Raw genomic sequence first — 22,526 nt, 5'->3', positions numbered from 1 at the left:
TCGTGTTTGTGTGATATTCTTTGGTAATTTAGACTCTGTATGGCTCTGTATCACTATTACTTTTTCATCTTTTTGCTTCTCAGTGTCATTAATCAGTCCTATCTCAACCTTCTTTAAATTCTTATTCTTCTTTTCTTTTGCTGTTTCTATTTCGTAGATAGAGAAGAATTCCCTGAGAAATTTTGCCTCTTGTTCTTTGAAATCAAATCTTGATGTACAAAAAAACATCATAATCTCTTTAATTGTTTCAGATTTCATTCGACCGCGGCGGTAATGACAGATATCTCAAGCAGTATTGAAAAGTCGTTTAACACCAGCATCTGTTGCTGAAATAGAGAGAATATTCCGTGCAAGGGCTGCAATAGTTGGAAATTGATATTCATTGTCTTTCCAGAATTGAAGGGACTCCATGTCAATAGTATTTTTAAGGATATTAGTATATGGTTAAGAAAAATAATGTATTTAATATATCACTATCAAGATATTGAGTCATTTCATTTTTCATTGGCTTTGATTGTGGTTTATGCTCATTCAACATTTTTTTAAATCTTGAGTTTGGTCTAGCTGTGGTAAGGGGAATAGTAGAGCCTTGAATAGTAGAGAGACATTCTTGATAAAGAATCAGAGTTTCTTGGAAAGATATCTGGTAAAGTTCATGTCATTATTTATTCCAGTTATCAGATAAAAAGAATTGGAATTTGTTATTAGGGACAAGCATTGTGCTAATCGCATAGATATGTGGTTTAACTTTATCTGTCTATGAGTAATATTTATCAAGCTTTGATTGATCAGTTTTAAGAGAATCAAGCATCTGTTTTTTCTATGAAACACATTTTTGTCGGAGCTGCTTCATTAGTTTTTCAAGATGTTCAAAGAACGCATTATAGATCTTGAAGACAAGATATATTGTAATCTCTCGAGTCTTTGATAGCTCTGTTGTATAAAAAAAGAACGGTTTAATAATATAAAGAAGATAGTTGATTTGGCGCCACTTTTCATTATTTGGTATCATCTTTTCGCAGTCATAGTCTGCACAAAATTGTATAAAGATATCGCGAAGTCGTTTCGCGCGACGAAGCATGAGAAAGATTGAATTCTATCGAGTTTTTACATTTTGGATTGATGAAAGCTTGAGACCGTTTGTTTAAAGATTATTGAATGTCTCTCGATGTGAAGGACTTCCGTGGATATAAATTGTTAGAGAGCGAACCTTGTTCAAGGTATAAGAGACTTCATGCTTCTGATGTTGTGTATTTGTTTTGATTGAAAATGACAGTCGATCAGTTCACTTTGTTTTTGTAGTATTGTTTTGTGAAACTGCTTTGAGACGGTCAAGAAGCTGGTTTAGGCTAAGTTGGATAACATGAGCAAGACAAGAAGTTTAGATAATATTAATATCATTAGATAAAGTCTGCTGGAGGGAATCAATCAGTGTTTTGTTATTTGATGTATTATCATTGGTTAATTCAAAGATCTAATTTTGAATCTGATGATTATTTAATGTTTCAAGAATAACACTGTTTATGTTCAAACCAGTATATGCTTCATGAAAAGGTTTAAAGCCAAGAAGTACTTCTCAATATATCCAATCAACATCAATAAAGTAGTCAATTATAGCTAGAAATGTCTAGGAAAATGGAGATGTCCAATTATCAAGCGCAATTGATATCTTTGAATCTGAAGAAAGCATCCTAAAAACCTTTTGTTGCCGATCTTTGACTAGCATTTCTAGCCGACGACGGATCGTTATTGTAGATGGGATTTATGACATATTGGATGCATTGTGGGTCATCTTAATCAAGTTTATAAATGTTGAATGTTCGATTAGATAAAAGGGAAGTCGATTGATTGTAAGAAATGAGGAAATCTTTTTTTTTTAGGTTGGTTGTGAGAAAGGAACGTCAATCGGAGCAGATTTTTAGTAGAATAATTAATTATTAGTTAAAAAAGTATAGTAATAGAATATTAGATATATTCTTTTTTGTAGAAATTTTATGATTTCATTTTTCTGTCTGTTTTCAAACCGTTGACACGCAGCGGTTTTTAGGTGTCTTGTCATTGTTGATAAGCCATGACGCCCTTCCTTTCTTTTAATGTCTTTTTTTGTAGAGTAAGAATGTTCAAGGATTTGACTGTAGCGTTTATACATAACCTTTGGGGCGCCGTCTATATTAGAGGCAACCTAATCATATTGCTTCCAAATATCTGAAAGATGATTTGAGTCTCAATGTATCTTGCTTTTAGATTCATAATCAGTTTGTAATTATCAGTCTACCCATTCATTATGAGTCATTTTGTTGTAAAGCACATATGCCTTTTTTTGATCAGGCCCGACGCGTTCAAGAGAGAATAGAATTATAAGAGGAATAGTTGGTCGAATAAATGAAGAAGCTGAAGGATCAAAGGCATCAAATGGATGCTGGCTGCCAGATGGAGTAATTGCGTGATTTGAAGAAGTTAGAAACGTTAGATTATTTATTTTTGTATCATAAAAAGATGATGCAAAGTCAGATTGCTGGCTTTGAGACATGATAAAGTAAGTATACAACATATAAATAAAGAAAAAAAGAAGGGTAAAGGAGATAGATACATGATTAGAAGAAGGATTTCTAATAATTTGATTTACTTAGCTATTGATAGTAAGTCACACAAACAAGCCTACATATCACAAGTGAAGTGTATTTGGCCCAACGAGGCCCAACAAAGCCCAACAAAGCCCATTAGGGCCCATGAATAGCCCAGGAAACCCCACAAAGAGCCCACGAAAGCCCATGAAAGCCCATGAAAGCCCACGAAAGCCCACGAAAGCCCACGAACAGCCCGCAAGAGCCCACTGATAGCCCATTCCCAGCCCAACTTGGTTTTAGATACCCTCAAAATATTTTCATCCGGTCAGATATATAGATAGAATACTGATACAAAGAGCTAAATTCTTTCAAATTCATTTCTTTATACTGTCGTTTATGATTAGAATTCTAAAATAGAGAAAATGAGCTTTCATTTCGTGTAAAGAATGAACAAATCAGAGTAAGCAGAAGTAATTTCTTTTTTATTTTTTCTCTTGTCAAGAAGATACACACATTCTTTTATATTTGAAATATATATCTAGACAAGTTTACATTAATTTCATCTACGAACCACCCGTACACCACCATAACAATCGGAATATAACATTTTTATAAGTAAATAGCTTAAAATAAGCTTTACTTTCTTTAATTCGAAGAGGATTTCCTAGAATTTCCTACTACTTTAGACAAGGTTACAAAGAAGTTCAGTCGACAAACTGGAACAGATGTAAAAAACAGTATTTTATCTTGATTATTTAGCAGCTTTATGAACGTCAAGACCAAGATTTTATGCAAAATTGGGCTTTTGCGGGGGCCCATTGGGGGCCCATCGTGGGCCTGATGGTTGGGCTTGGGCCTGAAATCTGGGCCATCAGCCCACAGTGGGTTGGGCCATGGGCCCAAGAGTTAGGCCCATTTGTGGGCTCTGATGAAGTCTATTGAAGCTGTGTATAAAAAAGGACTTACTGAGATTTTCCCTCAGGGTTGGGAGAAGAGACTTAGGGATAGAGGTATATACTGATTCCAGATTGTCTGATTGTTTACTTGATAGATCATATCTAAGGCCCGCTTTTTATTCAAATCCTCAAGCTAATTGGATGATCCTCAGGGTAGTCAGGGTGACCCTCAGGGTAGTCAGGGTGACCCTCAGGATAGTCAGGATGACCCTCAGGGTAGCCAAGGTGACCCATAGAGTAGTTAGGCGGACAGTTAGAAGGGAATTCTTTTTCCTGAATCTCATCCCGTAGGAATCATACCACAGTAGTCTTAATACTAGCTGGGTAAAAGAGTAAATTGCTATATAGATAAAATGTAAACAGTATAATAATGATTATAATGATAATAATTTCGTCTAATATAGCTCTTTTCAGATATTTTGGGGGGCAAATATAGGTAATGCTCAAGTTCTGCGGGATATGGTGCAACTATATTATATATTCAAAATATATTTCCGCATTCTTACATACTAATTTTATCAACTTTCCATATAACACACTACAACATTTATCTTAGGCCCAAAAGAGGGCATGCTTAATATTACCATGTTAGTAGACTTATTTAAAAGACCTATTTCAAAAGATTACATAGGGGGTGGATCAAAATCAATAGAATCGTAATTAGACATACAGAACAGGTATAAGAAACAGTAATATATAATGATATGTCAGCGAATTTATCCATCCTAATCAGGAAAGGCGTAAAAGAATTATGCAATTCAGAGTAGTCAGGGTCGTAGTCAGGGTGACCCTGACGAAATTTTATGACCCTGAGGGTTGGTCCGGGTCGTAAAGCTTGGACCCGGAACCGTCCAGGTCCGGGTCGCGAGTCGGTAGGAGGGACCCAATATCAGGGTCATGGCGAGGTCTAGGTGGCACATCTAGTAGCGTTGGCGCGGCTGGGGGGTGGATCACCGGTGGAGGACATAGTATGCTGTCTAATGAGCTTGGTATGGTTCAAGACCTATTCAAATCTTAGTGGCAAGATAGGCTGATTGATGATGTCAGGCCTCGGCGTGGACAACGCTCAACAGCTCAAGGTTGTCCTGCCCAATGGCACCTACGTCACGGCTAACCGATGTCAGAACCAAGACATCTTCTTTGCCCTTAGGGGAGGCGGAGGAGGTACTTTTGGTGTGGTGATGGAAATGAGCACCCTAGTGCACGAAGAAAAGCCAATGCAGCTGGCCCAGGTGTCCTTGGCCAGCCTCGATGCTGCCAGCGCAAAGACATTTCTCTCAATCCTGGTGGCCAACGCCGATAAATGGGCGTCCGAAGGCTGGGGAGGATACATCTCACCGGGGGTCCTGGGAAGCCATATTTCGAATCTGGTCTTGGCAACCTCCATGCTCAATCATTCCGACGCCGAGGCGTCCATGAAGCCGGTGCTCGACTTTGCCCGACAGAGTGGCACAATCACGCAGGCAAATGTCACCACAGTTGACACTTTTTTCGGCATTCTCAAGGGGTTTGCAGCCGTCGCAAAGCTTGGACAACCCAGCGGCTCGCTGGCCATGTCGTCCCGCCTTGTGCGGCGAGAGTCGTTTGTTGGCGATGACAATCAGCGGCAGCTCTCGTCGATTTTAAATGACATTCTGACCAGCAGCCAGGAGAACACCTTGCTATCTATATCGCCCTTATTCATCAGCGTCACGGCACCCACCTTATACTCAAAGCGCCTGCCGCGATCAGATCAGCCTGGAGGCCCCGGGGCTTCGTCGGTCACGCCTGCCTGGCGTGACACCCTGTGGCACGTCATCCACCTGCGTCCCTATGATGGCCTTGTCACGCAGCCTAGACTTGTCAACCAGACTTGGCAGTCTACCCATGACGCCCTGGGAGCCTTGCGGGACTTCACCCCGGCCTCCGGGGCTTATCAGAACGAAGCCGACCCATTCGAGCCAGATCCGATCGGGGCATTTTGGGGGGAAGAAAACTACCACCATCTGCTCCAGATCAAAGAAAGGGTGGATCCGACAAATCTGTTGACCGTGCATCAAGGAGTAGGATGGGATCGAAGAGACGAGAGGTATCAATGCTACCCCGAAGTCGCAATCTGACATGTGAATGCCATGAACATTTGAATGAACGATGTCTATTGGAATTCAGTGAGACAAGAGACCCTGTGTTAAGATTGGGATTCAAGGATATTGGAACTAGTTACAGGTCCAATAATAGTCGCTGGATAGGACTGGCATGCCATGCTACAATGCAAAAGTCTCAAGTTCGAGTTTGCAGTGGATTCCATTACCAAGAAATAGAATTAATGTATATGGTGTAGGTGTACGATCCTTGTGATTTTTTAGGGCGCTTTAGCACCTCGCAGGTGGCTTTCCAGCAGCCCTCTCAAGGGTCATGACGGTTCATTCAGTTTCCCGGCTTGCAAACGCCCTGCTTTGCGTTTTCCTTTTGCTGTTTTTTGATCCGTTAGTCTTTCGTCTCCGCGAGCTGGCCGCACAGGGTTTACATACCAAGCAGAACCCTCCCTTTGCGCAGATACCCATGTTTCCGTCTTTTGTACAGGGCTGGCCGACCGGAATCTTGGTCAAGTAGTCAGCTCTTACTGCTCAATCAATAGAATGGTCGACCGAATTTACCGTCTTTTGTTTAGCATCCGCCGCGGGCATGGCAAGGGCAGCGCCAATGAGGGTGAAGGTAGTAAGGAAGGAAATCTTCATTGTTGTGGTAGAAGCGAACGAAAGGTAGACGGAATGGAGAAAATGAATGGATGTCTGTTCAGAATTTAAATTGCCCTGGATTCAAGCGTTCCATTGCGAGGTATTTATCTTCCTCTTGGGGTGCCCGAGTAGCCAGTCTGGACGGAGATCCAGAATGCTTCCTGTCCAGCGGTCCACCATGCCGAGACGGACTTACGTGTTTGATCAATAGTGGTTATTGGGATAGGTGCAATGATCTTCTGGTCGAAAACTGAATAGGGGTACAGGAGGAGTTTATTTTGCTCCTCAGTTACCATAGGTATCCCCCGGCACGTATCGTGCGGTGCTTGCATCTACCGTGGGGGCAGGATGTACAGTAAAACTAGAACTTCTTAACCACTGATTATTTCTCAATATTGTTCCTCCGTTTGATCCTTGGGGTGTATGCTTTCTACCACTTTCTGACAGGGCTACACTTGTTCGTGCAGATGGACCCCGGGCATTGCGGGCGGCCGGAAGCGCCTGCCGATGATCGTCGCATCGTGGAGCGAAGCTGTAGTCTAAGCACACCTTCGGCAATGATGATCATAATTTGGATCTTGGCCGACGTAACCCAGACCAGGAACCTTTCTGGTTCCTATTAATTCTCGGCTCAATGGCTCACACTTCAGTGACTTCACAGAGCACGGGTTGGGAACGTCGGTGGAGCTTGACTGGGGAAATTTCCATGATTTCATAATCAGCATTCGCCATTCTTCCTGGTAGAGTGGACAATCGCGGGTCTGGTAGACGATCCCAATCACCTAGTATCCTTGGAGTGCAACTGACGGAGTACTCCGGAGTACATACACCACACATACTCCGTACGGAGTACGCATCGCATCCCCTTAAGGCGCATCAAGGTCCACCCGTCCGCACGTAAGGGGAAACCTGCGGACTGTGCTGTTTCTTGTGCTACCTGGAACACCTATGCTCGCCACGATTCTTCCCCTTTCGGGGCTCTAGAACGCGCATACGCCCAGGGCGGTTCCAGTTTGGGTCGGTAATATGTAGGCTGCTATTGATCGGCTAGTATACTCAGGGATTCTTTGACACAACATGATGAATCATTCAGCCCCCATTGATCTACCGAGTACAGCGATTTCCCTCAGGAGTTGTGTGTTGCATCGAGGGACTCGAGAAATTGCATGCTTGGCAACAGGGCATTTACCAGCTGCTTCTGTTGCCAGTTCCGCTTGTACGTTTCCTTGCTCTGCTCAGTCTCGTCCGTCCCGAACTGAAGCCCAAACGCCCCCGCCCAGTTGTCATATGTTGTTGCAGGCTTGCGATGGCATACGCCACACAAAATCCTTTTGAAACACTCGCTGGTGAACCCCGCTCGCGGAAACACTCGCATCACGGCATGATACTCATCCTCGCTGATGAGGTTCTGCTGTCCGGGACCGTTGGGGTAATTCGGTCCCCTAAAATCGGCTGCCACACCCATTTGGGTGAGTGCTACTTCCGGTGCTGCATGCAAGGCGATGGAGGAGGTGGCATGCAAGGCGATGGCGTCCCAGACTCGTTGGACGCTAGCTTCTCCCCAGCATTCATCGACATCGGAGGCGTGCCCATGGGTTTGCATGTAGTTTTCGATGAAATTACGCGCTATATTGGCCCCGTCAACTTCGAAGCGCTTGTCGGCCGACAGCAACTCGGGGGAATTGGCGAGCCCCATGTCGTGGAAGATGCATGCGACCACCACGATATTCATGTTTGGCGGCTTGGTGACGAACTGCGGGAGTTTCCGGACCATGACGAGGGCCCAATAAGCAGCGCGAACCTGGTGGTTGTAGACCGCCTGGTCGCAATGTTTCTTGACATAGTCAAACGCCGCGTTTGCGATAGGCGAAGCTGGGAAAACGAGGCCAAGTTCGGGAATGTCTGGAAGACTTGCCATGCTAAAACGCGTGAATGCAGAGGGTAGGTAGATGGAAGACTGGAAGGCAGGAAGAGAAGAGGAAGACGAGGAAGACGAGAAGCACGCAAGGGAGCCTCAATCATGTGAGCGGGGTATGACTTCCCCTCTCTTTTCCCTCCTTATTAGACCTTTACACGACCGCCGTCAGATCTAGATGATACCCAAGGATGTTTAGATATTTCATAGGGGTCCACATCGTATGTACAGCAGATCAGGCCCCACCTCTCGCACTTCCAACATCGTCACACCGCCATAACTTCATTACGCTACTCGAAATACCGGTTCGTTGGACGCGGAAGTCCGAGATGCTCGCGCAACGTCGTGCCTTCGTAGTCGCGACGGAAGAGGCCACGGCGTTGCAACTCGGGAATCAGTCGCTGGGTGACATCGTCGAGACCTTGCGGCAAGAAGGGAAATGTGACGGTAAACCCGTCAGCAGCCTCGGTAGCTAACCAGGTCTCCCACTCATCGGCGATGGTCTTGGGGGTGCCAACAAAGGCCAGTCCGGAGTAACCGCCGTATCGCTGGGCGAGTTGTCGAACGGTCAGTCCTTCCTCTCGCGCCAGCTGTAGCACGGCCGCGCGGCTTGTTTTGCTGGCATTTGTCTCGGGCAGGTCGGACGGTAAAGGCCCGTCTGGGTCGAAGACCGACGCATCGGTTCCCAGGGCCACCGACAGGGACGCAACGGTGCTATCGTAGTGCACCAAGCTGTCGACCTCAAGTCGCTTGGCCTTGGCCTCTTCAACCGTGTCCCCTACTACTACAAAGGCCGCGGGCAAGATCTTCAGATGGTTGGGATCACGACCGGCCGCTTGGGCACGCCCCTTGATGTCGGCGTACAATGCCTGGGCTGCGTCCAAATCGCGAGGGGAGCAAAACACCGCCTCGGCCGTTTCGGCAGCCAGCTGTCGTCCGGGCTCGGATTGTCCGGCCTGCACAATCACTGGCCAGCCTTGAACGGGTCGGGCAATGTTCAAAGGCCCGCGAACCTTGAGCTCGTCCCCCTTATGGTTCAAGACGTGCAGTTTCTCGGGGTCAAAGTATATACCGGTCGCCTGGTCCCGGATGAACGCATCGTCAGCGAAGCTATCCCACAGTCCAGTCACCACATCGTAGAATTCTCGCGCCCGCTTGTAGCGATCTGCGTGCTCGACGTGTTCGTCCAGCCCGAAGTTCTTGGCCGACTCGGGGTTGCCGGTGGTCACGATATTCCAGGCGGCCCGGCCGTTACTGAGATGGTCAAGGGAGGCAAAGCGCCGGGCAATGTGGAAGGGCTCGTCGTACGTAGTCGAAGCGGTCGCTGCCAGTCCGATCCTGTCGGTCACCACCGACAACGCCGAGAGCAGAGTGAACGGCTCAAAGGAGGTGACGGTATGACTGCGTCTCAGGGCCTCGATCGGCATGTTTAGGACGGCCAGATGATCGGCCATGAAGAAGGCATCAAATTTGGCGTCTTCCAGCTTTCGAATGAAGGATTTGAGATGCGCGAGGTTGAAATTAGCGTCGGGCAAGGCACCGGGATAACGCCAGGCGCCGCTGTGCAAGCTCACCGGCCGCATGAATGCAGTCAAATGGAGAGTTTTGGGTTGCGTCATTCTATGTTTCTCGTCGCGGGAAGATCAAGACAGATGCAGGCAGATATATGAAGGATGGTATCAATGTGAGAACCGAGAGGGGAGCCTTATGGTTGGTGATAAACGCAGACGAAGCTGCAGACGAGGGGCTGCGATGACAAATATTGATAATCCCAGCCGGTCCGATCACGACATTCTCGTGCTTTCAACGTGATCTCCACCGTCAAGAGTCCACGCCAACCAATTTGATTTGTTCCCTCGATAAGAATGACCGTTGCAGGCAAGGTGTTTCTAACGCTGGGAGCCCCAACACCACAACACCAGCGAGTTAGTATCTGCTATCTCTTTATCAGAGACGCTAGGCTTCGATAGTCGGGTTTAAGCCCTGAATGGCCGCATGCTAAGCATTTTGGACTCGCGCCTGGGCGGATATACCGGGGATAATTCTCCGACATGCGGCTCTCTAAGTCCGGCATGCCGGTAACAGCTTTCGCCTCAACGTGGATATAAGGATGTTGGGCATTTAATGTGTAACAGTCTCTCTCATCCAGCTTGCCTTTCTACTCACAATCTGTATTATTCCTCCCGTCCGCCATCACTACTATTCTAGTCCCAGGATGACATCCAACGCTCTGTCCCATTGCTGCACAGTCGGTTCCCTGCACGAGGGCGATGCCAAGGGAGAGAACAGAGACATTGGAACAAGTAACTGAATCACGCCCGCGGTAGCAGGTTCGAGATGGCCTGACTGACCAGAGCTCTAGTCTCAACCTACTTTGCTTATCCTCCCGACCGGTCTACTCAGGATGCGATCTTGATCCTGACAGACGTTATTGGCCACCGGTTGATCAATGTCCAGCTGATTGCGGACCAGTTCGCCGCCCAGGGCTATTTCGTGGTGGTGCCGGACCTTTTCACAGGTGACTCGGTACCGCTTAATCGCCCCGCAGGTTTCAAGATCATGGACTGGGTTCAGAACCATCTGCCGCCGCAGACCGAGCCCATCATCGACGCAGTGATTCGGGAGATGCGTGGTAGGTTTGGGTGCCGGCGCGTCGGGGGCGTTGGTTACTGCTTTGGTGGCAAATACGTGTGTCGCTATCTCAAACCAGGCCAGCTAGACGTCGGGTTTATCGCTCATCCTACTATGGTAGAGCCCGAGGAACTCCAGGATATTGAAGGGCCCCTCAGCATTGCTGCCGCTGGTGAGATGATCATATATCTTCGAGTCCGTGACCGTCATTTCTGACCTAGCCATGCAGTCCGGGATTTCGTTTTTACTCCTGCCAAACGCTATGAGAGCGAAGAGATTTTGGACCGATTAGAGGTACCGTATCAAATCAACACATTCTCGCACGTCGAGCACGGATTTGCGGTGCGTTGCGACCTGAGCCAAAGTCGTCAGAGATATGCGAAGGCGCAGGCATTCGGACAGGCCGTGTCATGGTTTAAGGAGTACCTCTAGGAGCACCTGGCTGACCTGAGGCACCAACCGCCGGAAAAGCGGCTGCCTTGGCCCCCGATCACATGACCTGTCGAAAAAAGGGGTCCTTCTATTTTTAGCGACCGTTCCACGGGGTCAGCACTACGGAGTACTCCGTAAGCACATACACCGTACACCGTACGTTCTCACAGAATGATGAAGTACCAATTCCTCATAACTCCCGCGTAGACCGTACACCGTACATCGTACTCGTAGTCCCTTCGACCCCCCCCCTGCCGATCCCCCAATCCTCCCACACCCGGGGGCGGCCACGGAACAATTGCCCGCATCGAGCGGGTTAGTCCGGCCGGCGGCTAGTGCGGCTTGGCGGCTTGGGCGGCACGATCGACGATTTGCCGGTTGAGCGCCAAGGCAGGCATTGTCAGCCTTGGCGCTGAGGCCGACGCGCCCCCTTAAAATTGATGATTTGGCGCCGCCGCATTTTCTCTTCTCGAAGCCGGTCGGTCTGCGGAGAGAGACTTCCTTCCTTCCTCCATATCTGACCGACTTGTTCCCCTCCCGTAGCCTAGAGTTCCCCGGACAATGCGCTTTCTGTCCGCCCGTCAACTATGCGGGGCAGCCCTGTTGCTGCTCCAGGCCCAGCCGGCCCTATCCGACCTCAGCGTCGTGGCCACCAGCGATGGTAGGTCGCAACTCCCCAGTAGATTTACATCTGTGCTAATGTGTCGCCGCGCCAGACTCGTTGAAGAAGGCGGGCAAGGCTATTGTCGCTCCCATGATGAAGTTCTACGAGCAGAACCAGACCGAGGGAATTCCCGGCAAACTGACCGACACCTGGTATGTCGCCGGCAGTATGTTTATGACTCTGATTCAGTACTGGCAAGTCTCCGGCGATGACTCCCAGAACAAGATCGTCTCCCACGATCTAATGTTCCAGTCTGGAGAGAACTACGACTTCTTTTCTCACAACGTCAGCCAGTGGCTGGTATGCATGCCCCCCCTCCCTCCCTATCCCCGTTACCCCGTCACCTTATGCTTGCAACCTGGACCCTGCTAACTTTGCGGAATGCAGGGAAATGACGATCAGATGTTCTGGGGTCTGGCCGCTATCACGGCGTCTGAGACCGGCTTTCCCGAGATCGACGGGAAGCCCTCATGGACCTCGCTGGCCCGTGTGGTCTTCAACATGCAGGTCGACCGCTGGGATACGGGCACCTGCGATGGCGGCCTTCGCTGGCAGATCTGGCCATATCAGGCCGGCTACACCATGAAGAACGCGATCTCTAACGGCGGTCTGTTCGAGTTGGCCGCACGTCTGGCGCGCTTCACCAAGAACGACACCTACGCCGACTGGGCCGAAAAGATCTGGGACTGGTCGGCCACCACGCCGCTGCTGCAGACCAAGAGGTGGTACGTCGCCGACTCTACGTCCAACGAGGCCAACTGTAAGGATGCTGGTAACGATCAGTGGACCTATAATTACGGCACTTATCTGGCAGGCGCTGCGTTTATGTACAACTACGTGAGTTTCCATCCCGTCCCTATCCACCATCCGACTGCAAGTTGACCCGCGATGCAGACCAATGGCAACGACAAATGGTTGGAGCGAGTGAACGGTTTACTGGATTCGTCCATGCAAAAGTTCTTTCCGAAGAAATTCGGTGGCAACGTTATGTCCGAGGTAGCATGCGAGCCCATCTTGTCTTGCGATCGCAACCAGCTCTGTTTCAAGGGTTATCTTTCCATGTGGATGGCTTTCACCGCCATCTTGGTCCCGTCCACAGCCGAGAAGATTATTCCCAAACTACATGGTTCCGCCGAGGCCATCGGCAAGCAGTGCTCGGGCAAATCGGACAATCTCTGCGGCGTGACTTGGGGCAAGACGACGTGGGACGGTGTGCAAGGGCTGGAGGTTCAGATGGCCGCGCTGGGCGGTATCACGGCGAGTTTGATGGTCTCCAAGACGCAGCAACCGAAGACCATCGACGACAACCCCGACGCCAAAGAAACCCAGATTCCGACCAGTGGCGACTCCGATCCTTCGGAGCCCGCGCCCATTGAAACGGCCGACCGGGCCGGAGCTTGGATCCTGACTGTCATCATGATTGCCGCGGTCACTGGTGCCGTCGGCTGGCTGGTGAAATCGTGAGTATCATGATCTGTATATCTGGCGGGGGATGGCCCGCCGCTTGACTGCTTTCTGTATATTTTGCTAGTAAATACAACTCGCAACCTTGGCTTTTGCTCTGGGGGGGTTCGGTGTTTGGGATAGTCATTGTTTTTATTCACCATATACTCGCACAAAATCAAGCTTTCTTCCTGGGCTGCACATGGCACACATCGTAGCATTGTCAGCCTCTAAGTGAAAGCCTCTTACGAGGAAGCATAATAGCTACTAACTCCTGCATCAGGATCCATTGGTCAAATTCTCAGTGATTTACGATTCTTACCTAATCCTGGTTGTTGGATGGGCCGCGTTCTGCCATTATTGGCGACCAACGAGCCAGAAAGGATGCCCATTTCCTTGCCTCCTCGCATTCTCCTGTTCTTCGCAGCATCATCCCCGCAAGAACGTCTTCGTCTGCCTGACTCCCTGTCTGACTCTATGAGTCGCATCCGAGACTGGCTTCGTCGGCGAGTGGAGAGGAGAAATACTCGCCAACAGTGGAATCAGCGGCCAGCATTCTCCTCCGAAGAGTAAACATCTCCCAGCGCAGCCTCTATCGACAGCCGTCTCCCATTCCTCTCCAAGCTCCTTTTTCACGCGACTTCCGCCCGAGATTCGGCGCAAGATCTATGCCCATGCCTTTGGCAGTCGCACGTACCACATGGATTTCCGATATTCCGGACCCGACTGCCGTGGTACCAATCCCAAATTCCACGCCGGCATCGATTTCGTGGCGAAAATGACTGACGATCCCAAAACGTCGGAGCCGCAGGAATGGCGGTGGTGGGGTTCGGTCTGTCATCGGAACCCTTACGACTCCTGTCGCTCTGGCCGGGGAATCTGTTGCACGATGTCGGGCGTGCCGACTATTTGCCGCGTGGGCGCCATGGGATGGCTGCTCGCCTGCCAACAAGCCTACGTGGAAACCATCGACCTGCTATATTCGAACATCTTTCACGTCGAGAGCACCGTGTTATTGCGCTTTTTCCCTCAGTTGGTTCCCGCGGCCTCGCTTGTCTCGAGTGACCGGCCTTCTACTGGATTTGACCCTCGAGCTGTTCGACGACCGCCTGGTCGGGACGGCCCGAGATCGCATCGAAGGTTGGCCCGCTTTCGACCAAATCACGTCGGTCCTAGGATCGGGGATGTTTGGTGATCTGCAGGGATTGAGCATCTCCATCTACGATTATACCCCCAAATCAGACCCCTTAGCCCCGAAGGAGCTAGCAACACTTGAGCGTTTGCTAAAGAATTTCGATTGGCTTCTTCCGAGAATTGGCTCTCACTTTCAGAGGTTGGACGAAATACCGGAAGTTCAATCGCAGGGATTTGGTTATTGGGCCTCCAGGGGAAAGGAAGAGCCGCACTGGTTCCAGCAAACAAATTGTTTTGGCTCGTAAATCTATCGAGAATACCATGTATGAAAAAAACTCCCAGTAAGTAATTTGGTCGGGATTTTCCGGTACATCAGCCGGTCCAGTCCTCATTGTGAGCTGTCATCTACTATGTTGTCGGTTACCCTTTTCTTCCCTCGCCCCCTGTCTCAAGATCGTGTAATTCCTCCCGATACTTGCCTCCCAGGCTCGCAGATGATTATAGCCTAAACCCCAACGGAGGATAGCGCACTCATAGGATGAAGCGCTGACATAAATACTTTTCAGGCAGGCAATTCTCGCATACAGCGTGCTCTTGCACGGCAAGACTCTGTGACTGACCCCATTATGTTGACGGATCAAAAAATGACGGTCTTAGGCAAAACACAACAAAGCCATTATTTCTCGAGACTGAGTGTCCTATGACGGCAGTACCCGGTGATCTATCTGTGGGCCTTTATGCTACGAATCTGTTTTTGTTAGCTCTTCCGCTAGATTTGTACAGGCGCAAAAGCCGCTTCAGCACAGCAGGGCTGGAACAGAGCAATCCCAACGATGCCAAGTAAAGCCATCGTTATTTCGTCGAGAATTCTAGATTTGCCATGGAGAACAGAGACAAAGAAGACAAGATCACTCCGGATGCTCGCGTTAGATACTAGATGTTCAATCTACTTGTTGCCAGTCAAAGCGGATTTATAGGCAAGACCCTGCATGCTGGGCAGCAGTCAAATAACTGGAAACGGTATAAATGGGTAGAGCTATTCTCTGTCCACCAACCGTTCCATCAACTACAACATTCTTACGTTTCATTTGTGAATGGAAACATACTTCTACGAACAACTATTCCTTGAACTCTGCGCACGAAGCTTCCAGCAAGATGCCTGAGTATATCAGATACGTGTCAGTCTACACTGGCCCAGGTCTATTCCAAAAGCTGAAAGATGAATATATCGAGGCCTGGGAGCGCATGACACAGGGGAAAAACACCAAAGTGATTCGTGACGAAGACATTCGCACCGAGGACTCTATCCTTCAGCTGCACTCTCATCTCTTGTTCAGTGTATCTGTGGACAGCCAGGACGCTCCTCGCTCTGAAATCATCGATTCTGCCACAAACATGATTGCATCCTGCCTCCATCCCGAGACCCGTGATAGCGGGGATTCTTTTGAAAGCGTAAATCACCCTCTATTTGACGAAGACGGTCGTGTGATAGATGGACTTCTGCCATCCGAATGGTGTCCCACCGACGTCGACCGACAGTTTCTGGCCTACCCCAGGATCTGTGCGGAGGATGCGGAGTCCAAGCGCGTTCGACGGGAGCGCCTGAAGGCTTTCGGAACTGCTCAGGTCACTTACCGGAGAGACTCCTTGGGAAATACTACCTCGCAGGTAGTGGACGGTGCGGTGTTCAAGAACTCGGATCCCAACACCCCCTGCAGGGACAACCAGCAATTTGTGGATGGTGTATTCACTATCAATTTATAACACGGCCTTTTCTACTCTTTTTGGCTCTTGTATATACGTTCCAACCAATTAGGAATCAACCCTTCTCAACTGAAACACGTGGTTCATGGATGTATTGGATTGCACAAACCCCATTTAATGTTAAATCTTCGCGATGTGCTCGCATATCCATGATCACACCCTTACTAGCATCTGTCGTTAGGTTACTCCCAATTGGTGTTCGTTGAAATATATTCTCACTTATACTTTCGATAAAATCTCAAACAGGACAGATACACAAGAAATGATACCGGAGAAGAATCTAGGAATCTTGGCCCACTTGAGCCCCTTTGATGCTGACGATTCAACCCGAAGACCCCCATCACAAAAGAGCTACATACATTCCTCGATCTTCGGATAGAGGTCATATTAATATTCGGTTCCTTTTTGCACATCATGACCTATGTGCAATTGAAAAGATCGAAGACCAGATGGCCAACTTTTAGGAGCATTTCCGTGCCTGTCTTGGATTCAACCCAAGACCAAGATCCGGAGGGAATGACAATGTCTACAGTGGATCTAAACGACGCGCATGTCGGTTGCTATCCTGTCTATGCAAATCGTCGGCCTTGTAATGCGGTACTTATAGGTAAATCAATCCTGACACGAAAATGGTCTGCGAGCGAAGAGCATCCGAATGGCGTTAGCCGGTTTTTGGCAGAATCCTCTGATCTATAGCTAGTATCTTCAATAGGGACTTAGCTAGAATCCATACAGTTTATTCTTGGTTAATACATATCTACGTTCAACGGTTTTGTGCCTTACAGAATAGCGATCCCGCATTAATCCATAGGTGACATAAATCAAGTCCATCCACAATTCAGACTTTGGAGCTCAGACAATCAAGAGCATCAAGCCCACTTCCCCAACAAGGACATCAACACCATGCCCGCGATCAAAGAAACCCCACCAGTAAGCACCTGGCCCACGGGGGCATTCAACAACTCCCCACCCTCGATCACCCAATCTCTCGCCCACATATCCACCAGTCCTACCCAGACCAAAATCCCCGCCGACAGCGCATCCAAAGTCCCCAGCGCCAACAACGTGCTCCGCTCATTCCCGTTAAACGAATGAATCACCCCCATGCCAATCGCCATCCCGATGGGCGTGATTAGCGCAAACACTGTCGCCATGATTGTTTTGCTTGGGAAGACCTTGCCGGGCAAAACGGCGATGCGCGCGCCTAGCGCCAGGCCCTCGAAGAACTGGTGGAAGACGATCACCACCAGTAGTGTCTTGTAGAAGGAGTCACCGGCCACGACGAGCGTGAGCCCGATCAGGATGCTGTGGAAGATGACGCCGGCTTCCATGACCAGCACCGAGAGTTTAGTGTTCGGTTGGGTTGGGTCGTGCGGGCCGTGGCTGTGGCCGAGATGCGCGAGCGTGTGGGCCCCAGGTTGTTGAACGGCGTCGGTTTTGTGTCCGTTCTCAGTTATGGTTTCGCTGTCTGGTGTGTGTGCTGCAGTGGCGCCGTGTCTGCCGTGTCGGGCGAGGAGGATCCGGTGTCCAATGTATTCGGTGAGGAAGGAGAGGAGGATTCCTGCCATGACGATCGCCGAGGTGGTTCCCTCGTACTCGAGCTCGCCGAGGCAGTTGTTGGTGAACATGAGATTGGCGTGGGTGTAGAGCTGTTCAGTGCGGTGTTAGCTTTACCTTACTCTGGTACATTGAGGGGGGGAGAGAGGGAGGACGAACATGGACAAACGCCGTCGATAGAATCACACCCGTTCCAAACTGCTTGATCACAGTCGAAAACATCACGTTGATCTTCTGCGAGGGTAGCTTTACCAGCAGCATGGGCAGGAAGACACCCAGGGCGCTGGTGACGAGAATAACGAACAGCGTGCCGATTCGCAAGGGCATATCGTAGTCACGGGTCTGCACGCCGCAGGACGGCTCGCTAGAGTGTTCAGACTCGCCAGCTCCGACACAGTGTCTACGAGATTTATGAGTTATGATCGATAAGAGCGGGGGGAAAGAGAGGAAAACGAAGGCAAACATACTCAACACCAGCATGGAAATGACAGTTCTGACCCGCAGACTCCCCAGACTCGCTGTCCCCGCTATCACTGTCCGACGTGGACTCGCCTTCCGCAAGGATCTGGACATCATTGCCGTCGGGATCCATACAGAATCTACACAGTTTGTCAGCTACTACCCCTCTCAATGATAAAGTATAGCGCAACGTACCGATCCCCCCCGTGGGAGTGACACCCCGTGTACTGTGCCGGCAGTTCACCCGTCGGAGTCGACTCCAAAGACACTTGGACCTCGGACCCGTCGCTTTCGATGCAATACACATCATTTCCGTGGTTGTGGCACCCCGTGATAGCAGATGAGTCCGCAGATGCGGTCGTACTGGCAGTCACGGACGTCGCGGTGGCCGTAGCCTGCGTCGACATGGCAGTCTCCTCGCCATCAGGACCAAAGCAGTACTCGATGCTTCCGTGGCTATGGCAGCCGCTATAGGACGCCGTTTGCGCATACACGGCGCCGACGACGAGGAGTATGGGAAGGAGGCTTCGGAACATGATGGGCTTTGTTCCTAGGGTCGTGGGGTAGGGGAGAGTTGGGAGATGAAAGAAAGGAACAGTGCGAGGTCGATGAGAAGAGCTCGACAACCTGGGTTGGTATTTATGTCTTGGTCTCTTCTTATTCCTTTCTCCCAAGGTGTTCAAAGGGCTGAGGTGAATAAATGAGACCCTGTCTAGAAGTCCGGAAGAAGTTGATATCCGTTTGCCTGTCGGCGGTCCGTCCACCGGGTTTCTCACAGATAATGGATCCTACTGGGTAACGGCCACTCTATGACCGGAGAACACCGAGATCAGCTTGGTTTAGCTTCGCTTCAATCCACAGTAATAAATGGATTTGTCTACATTGTTTAGCATGCGTGAGATCTCGCTTCGTTTATGGGCGAAAGCTGCTGACACTTCCGCGCACGCAGAAATTTCCAAACAGGCCCTACATCGAGACTAACTACCAAGGTGTCCGTTGCCAAGGATAAGACCGTGTATCATGGACACCTGCCAAGAGCGACCAGAGGAACCAAGATCGTGAGACTCTACGGGCATTGGACGTCAGCGTGATTATACTCCATAGCTTATTGCTCGCAAGGTCCTCGTACCAAGCCTTGGCAGAGAGGAGGTCTTGGCACTTTCTGTCGTCTTCCTGGACATTCGGGTTTAATGGCAATTGTTGGTGCCTCGTGTGATGGGCAGAAGATCGTTGATACTGTGTTGGGCATCGTGTGGTCGATGGAGTAGGCACGTCTTCGGAGATATTCCCTCGCATGGAGGACAATGTAACATCGGCTGCTGCTGTCGGGATGGCCCGTTGACATTGGAATGTTAGGGGTGGGAATCGTTCCACCGAAGGAACTTTCAACGGGCATGGCTCTGTTGGAGGAGAGCGTCTATCAAGGTCCTCCTTGGCATTTTTCTCGAGAGAGCGATCTGATATCCGGGGCGCACTGAATCACCTCGTGGTTCGGTAGACCCTCAATTCAGAAATTTCAATTCAACTTGGTATCAGCCACGAACGACAACGCGGTCGAACCACCACACCCCATTCAGATCTTCCTCACTATTTATAGGAGAGGGCTTTAGAGGCGCAGCGGCGTAGCGACTAGCAAGCTTACGATGCTAAGAACCTGCAGGGCCCCTATAGAGCTCAATTTCAATAATAACCCCTTTGTACTAAAGAAGAGGCACTGCATCAAGGTCGCTATAGAATATCTTATTACGATGATCAACCATGACATCGCTGCGTCTAGTCTATGATTCAATCCCAGCAAGCAAGCAAATCATTCTCTGAACGCGGAATGCCGCGTGATTGTTAAGACCGTTTGTAAATTTCAATGCGAGTATATACAATGAAGCACGACTCTTCCGCGGATAGACCCTCGAGCTTCGTTGCTAAGCCAGTACTACTCGTCATTATGCAAATCATTAATCGAAAGACCTGTTCAGTGCAAGACCCCTGGACCAGCGCATACTCCGGAGTAGTGCGATTTGAACGTTCCAGTCCACGAAAACGAGATCCCTTCCGGCAGGTTGTCATCTTTTGTTGGGTGAAAGGGGGCCCATCCTTAGTATAGGCAGCCTAATGCATCACAGAACAATGCGACAAACCAAGGGGTGCGCCTATCTCATCCCCATGCGGCGCCATAACCGCTGTTCATTCTACCTGGGTACTGTATACTTGACCGAAGTGGTTCCGGGCTGCCGGTTGTTTGCGTGGTTTGCATTTGTTACCCCGGATTCACTCCCTTCCTCCGTTCGCGGACAAACATGTTGATCCGCGCCGAGCCGAGGTCCCCGGCCCATCGTCGCGGGAGCTCTCGTGCATTTGATCTCTCCCCTCTCTTTCCCTCTCTCTCTCTCTCTCTACCTCTTTCTACCTCTCTCGTTCTCTTTCTCTTGTCTACTGACTACCTCCCGCGCCTTGGTATTCTTCCTGACTCCCCGCCATCATGTCATCCGCTTCTGCTTCTACCCCCGACACTATTCGTGATGATGTCAAGGTCGCCGAGACGCAGTCTGTCAACCAGACCGTTGCGCAAATCCGCTCTCTAGCCGCCGGCGCAGCTGGCGGTGTCTGCGCCGTTGTGGTTGGGCATCCGTTTGACCTGGTTAAGGTGCGACTGCAGACGGCCGAGAAGGGCGTTTATAAGGGCGCGATGGATGTCGTGAAGAAGACGGTTGCCCGTGAGGGGCTGGCTCGTGTAGGCTTGCATTTTCGCCTTTGTTAAAATGGTTTAGTTAACTAAATTGCAAGGGTTTGTATGCTGGCGTTTCAGCTCCGTTGGTGGGCGTTACTCCTATGTGTAAGTTTCCTCTCTCAATCTTGGTCCATGGCCAGGAGGATGAAAGTTGAAGACTAACAGACATTTAGTTGCTGTCAGCTTTTGGGTATGTGATCTATAGGTTCAGTCCTGTAAGAAAATCTAACTCCCACAGGGTTACGATCTTGGCAAGACGCTCGTTAGCAACTTCTCCACTGTGCGCGTGGAGAACAACACCCCTCAGTACACTATCCGTCAGATATCCGCCGCCGGATTCTTCTCGGCTATCCCCATGACCTTGATTACGGCCCCCTTCGAGCGAGTCAAGGTCCTACTGCAAATCCAAGGCCAGAATCCGCCGCCGCCCGGCCAGAAACCCAAGTACTCCGGCGGTCTCGACGTGGTGCGACAGTTATACAAGGAGGGCGGTATTCGCAGCGTGTTCCGCGGCAGCGCAATGACTCTGGCTCGTGACGGACCTGGATCCGCGGCCTACTTCGCCGCATATGAGTATATCAAACGGTCCCTGACGCCTAAGGACGAGAGTGGCAACGTTACTGGGGAGCTGTCGATGCCGGCTGTCTTAACTGCCGGCGGTGCGGCGGGCATTGCCATGTGGATTCCTGTCTTCCCCGTCGACACGATCAAGTCGCGTCTGCAGAGCGCCCCCGGACGGCCCACGATCGGCGGCACTATTCGCTCCGTGTATGCCAGCGGCGGCTTCAAGGCCTTCTTCCCTGGATTCGGACCGGCTTTGGCCCGAGCCGTGCCTGCCAATGCTGCTACTTTCGCCGGAGTCGAAGTCGCTCACAATTTTATGAAGAAGTTCTTTGATGACTAGATAGGAAGCGCAATGCTGGATTGGTTGTTCGGTATTCTGTATATTTATTGGTTCGTTCGTGTTATTTTGACGTTGCCTATGACTTTTTGTCTAGAGGCATTTGCGAGCATTTAAGCAGCCTGGATACTCCTGTTCCCGTGTTTAGACTATCTAGACTGGTTTCTAGAAATTTCTACGGTTTGAGCCGTTTGGCTGAAGGGTTGATGCTCTTACTTGATTTTGTTACGGGTCTCTGTTCGTGCCTCGAGGCCTTGGACTGCTTCCAGATATTCTGTCTCTTATCCCACCTCCTGATCTTGAGATCGTTCAGCCGGTTCCAATGCCTATCCCGGCGCTCTGTGACCAAAATCAATCACTTGTCGCTACCGAGAATGCCGAGCAATGTGCACTCTAGGTAGCTTGTGGCCGGTCTGCGAGTAACAGGACAGCCCGCCAGGATGGTGGTCGTCCGTCATACACCTGTGCCATCGCGATGACGGTGGCAGCTCTGTTGAATCATGGCCACCAATCCATGTAGCTACGATATATGAATATGAGTGTGATTACGAGGCAGCCAGAATGTGGCCCCATTGCCAAATTCCCGTCCACAAAGAAGATCCCCTACCTGCTTAGCGTCTAACATCCCTGTCGGGCCGGAAATCTGACATGCAGAACCACC

General features: G+C 49.8%; 9 protein-coding genes across 9 annotated transcripts; 6 read left to right on the top strand and 3 right to left on the bottom strand.

The window, feature by feature from the left end:
• Positions 1-4,438: 4,438 nt before the first annotated feature.
• Positions 4,439-5,622, top strand: LDX57_009753 (uncharacterized protein; the record flags this gene model as incomplete). Its single annotated transcript, XM_046091488.1, has 1 exon — positions 4,439-5,622. The coding sequence occupies exon 1, from the start codon at positions 4,561-4,563 to the stop codon at positions 5,620-5,622; it is 1,062 nt and encodes a 353-aa protein (XP_045947465.1). The 5' UTR covers positions 4,439-4,560.
• A 1,744-nt stretch (positions 5,623-7,366) lies between these two features.
• Positions 7,367-8,158, bottom strand: LDX57_009752 (uncharacterized protein; the record flags this gene model as incomplete). Its single annotated transcript, XM_046091487.1, has 1 exon — positions 7,367-8,158. The coding sequence occupies one exon, from the start codon at positions 8,156-8,158 to the stop codon at positions 7,367-7,369; it is 792 nt and encodes a 263-aa protein (XP_045947464.1).
• A 287-nt stretch (positions 8,159-8,445) lies between these two features.
• Positions 8,446-9,774, bottom strand: LDX57_009751 (LLM class flavin-dependent oxidoreductase; the record flags this gene model as incomplete). The annotated part of the gene is made up of 1 exon (XM_046091486.1): positions 8,446-9,774. One exon carries the CDS (start codon positions 9,772-9,774, stop codon positions 8,446-8,448), a length of 1,329 nt encoding a protein of 442 aa, XP_045947463.1.
• Positions 9,775-10,370: 596 nt separating this feature from the next.
• Positions 10,371-11,218, top strand: LDX57_009750 (uncharacterized protein; the record flags this gene model as incomplete). Its single annotated transcript, XM_046091485.1, has 3 exons — positions 10,371-10,458; positions 10,518-10,958; positions 11,016-11,218. The coding sequence occupies 3 exons, from the start codon at positions 10,371-10,373 to the stop codon at positions 11,216-11,218; spliced, it is 732 nt and encodes a 243-aa protein (XP_045947462.1).
• A 561-nt stretch (positions 11,219-11,779) lies between these two features.
• LDX57_009749 (glycoside hydrolase family 76 protein) lies at positions 11,780-13,346 on the top strand (the record flags this gene model as incomplete). The annotated part of the gene is made up of 4 exons (XM_046091484.1): positions 11,780-11,879; positions 11,935-12,182; positions 12,270-12,719; positions 12,777-13,346. The coding sequence occupies 4 exons, from the start codon at positions 11,780-11,782 to the stop codon at positions 13,344-13,346; spliced, it is 1,368 nt and encodes a 455-aa protein (XP_045947461.1).
• A 679-nt stretch (positions 13,347-14,025) lies between these two features.
• Positions 14,026-14,520, top strand: LDX57_009748 (uncharacterized protein; the record flags this gene model as incomplete). The annotated part of the gene is made up of 1 exon (XM_046091483.1): positions 14,026-14,520. One exon carries the CDS (start codon positions 14,026-14,028, stop codon positions 14,518-14,520), a length of 495 nt encoding a protein of 164 aa, XP_045947460.1.
• Positions 14,521-15,614: 1,094 nt separating this feature from the next.
• On the top strand, positions 15,615-16,223 carry LDX57_009747 (uncharacterized protein; the record flags this gene model as incomplete). Its single annotated transcript, XM_046091482.1, has 1 exon — positions 15,615-16,223. The coding sequence occupies one exon, from the start codon at positions 15,615-15,617 to the stop codon at positions 16,221-16,223; it is 609 nt and encodes a 202-aa protein (XP_045947459.1).
• An 869-nt stretch (positions 16,224-17,092) lies between these two features.
• On the bottom strand, positions 17,093-18,775 carry zrfC (putative ZIP Zinc transporter; the record flags this gene model as incomplete). Its single annotated transcript, XM_046091481.1, has 4 exons — positions 17,093-17,872; positions 17,940-18,180; positions 18,248-18,379; positions 18,435-18,775. The coding sequence occupies 4 exons, from the start codon at positions 18,773-18,775 to the stop codon at positions 17,093-17,095; spliced, it is 1,494 nt and encodes a 497-aa protein (XP_045947458.1).
• Positions 18,776-20,715: 1,940 nt separating this feature from the next.
• On the top strand, positions 20,716-21,868 carry CRC1 (carnitine:acyl carnitine antiporter; the record flags this gene model as incomplete). Its single annotated transcript, XM_046091480.1, has 4 exons — positions 20,716-20,967; positions 21,021-21,069; positions 21,138-21,154; positions 21,203-21,868. 4 exons carry the CDS (start codon positions 20,716-20,718, stop codon positions 21,866-21,868), a joined length of 984 nt encoding a protein of 327 aa, XP_045947457.1.
• Between the last annotated feature and the right edge of the window lie 658 nt (positions 21,869-22,526).

The sequence above is a fragment of the Aspergillus melleus genome (genome assembly GCF_016097325.1).
Source record: "Aspergillus melleus strain CBS 546.65 chromosome Unknown contig5, whole genome shotgun sequence".
Lineage (NCBI taxonomy): Eukaryota > Fungi > Ascomycota > Eurotiomycetes > Eurotiales > Aspergillaceae > Aspergillus > Aspergillus melleus.
The sequence above is the reverse complement of the archived record's forward strand: the minus strand, read 5'-3'. Positions and strand labels throughout refer to the sequence as shown.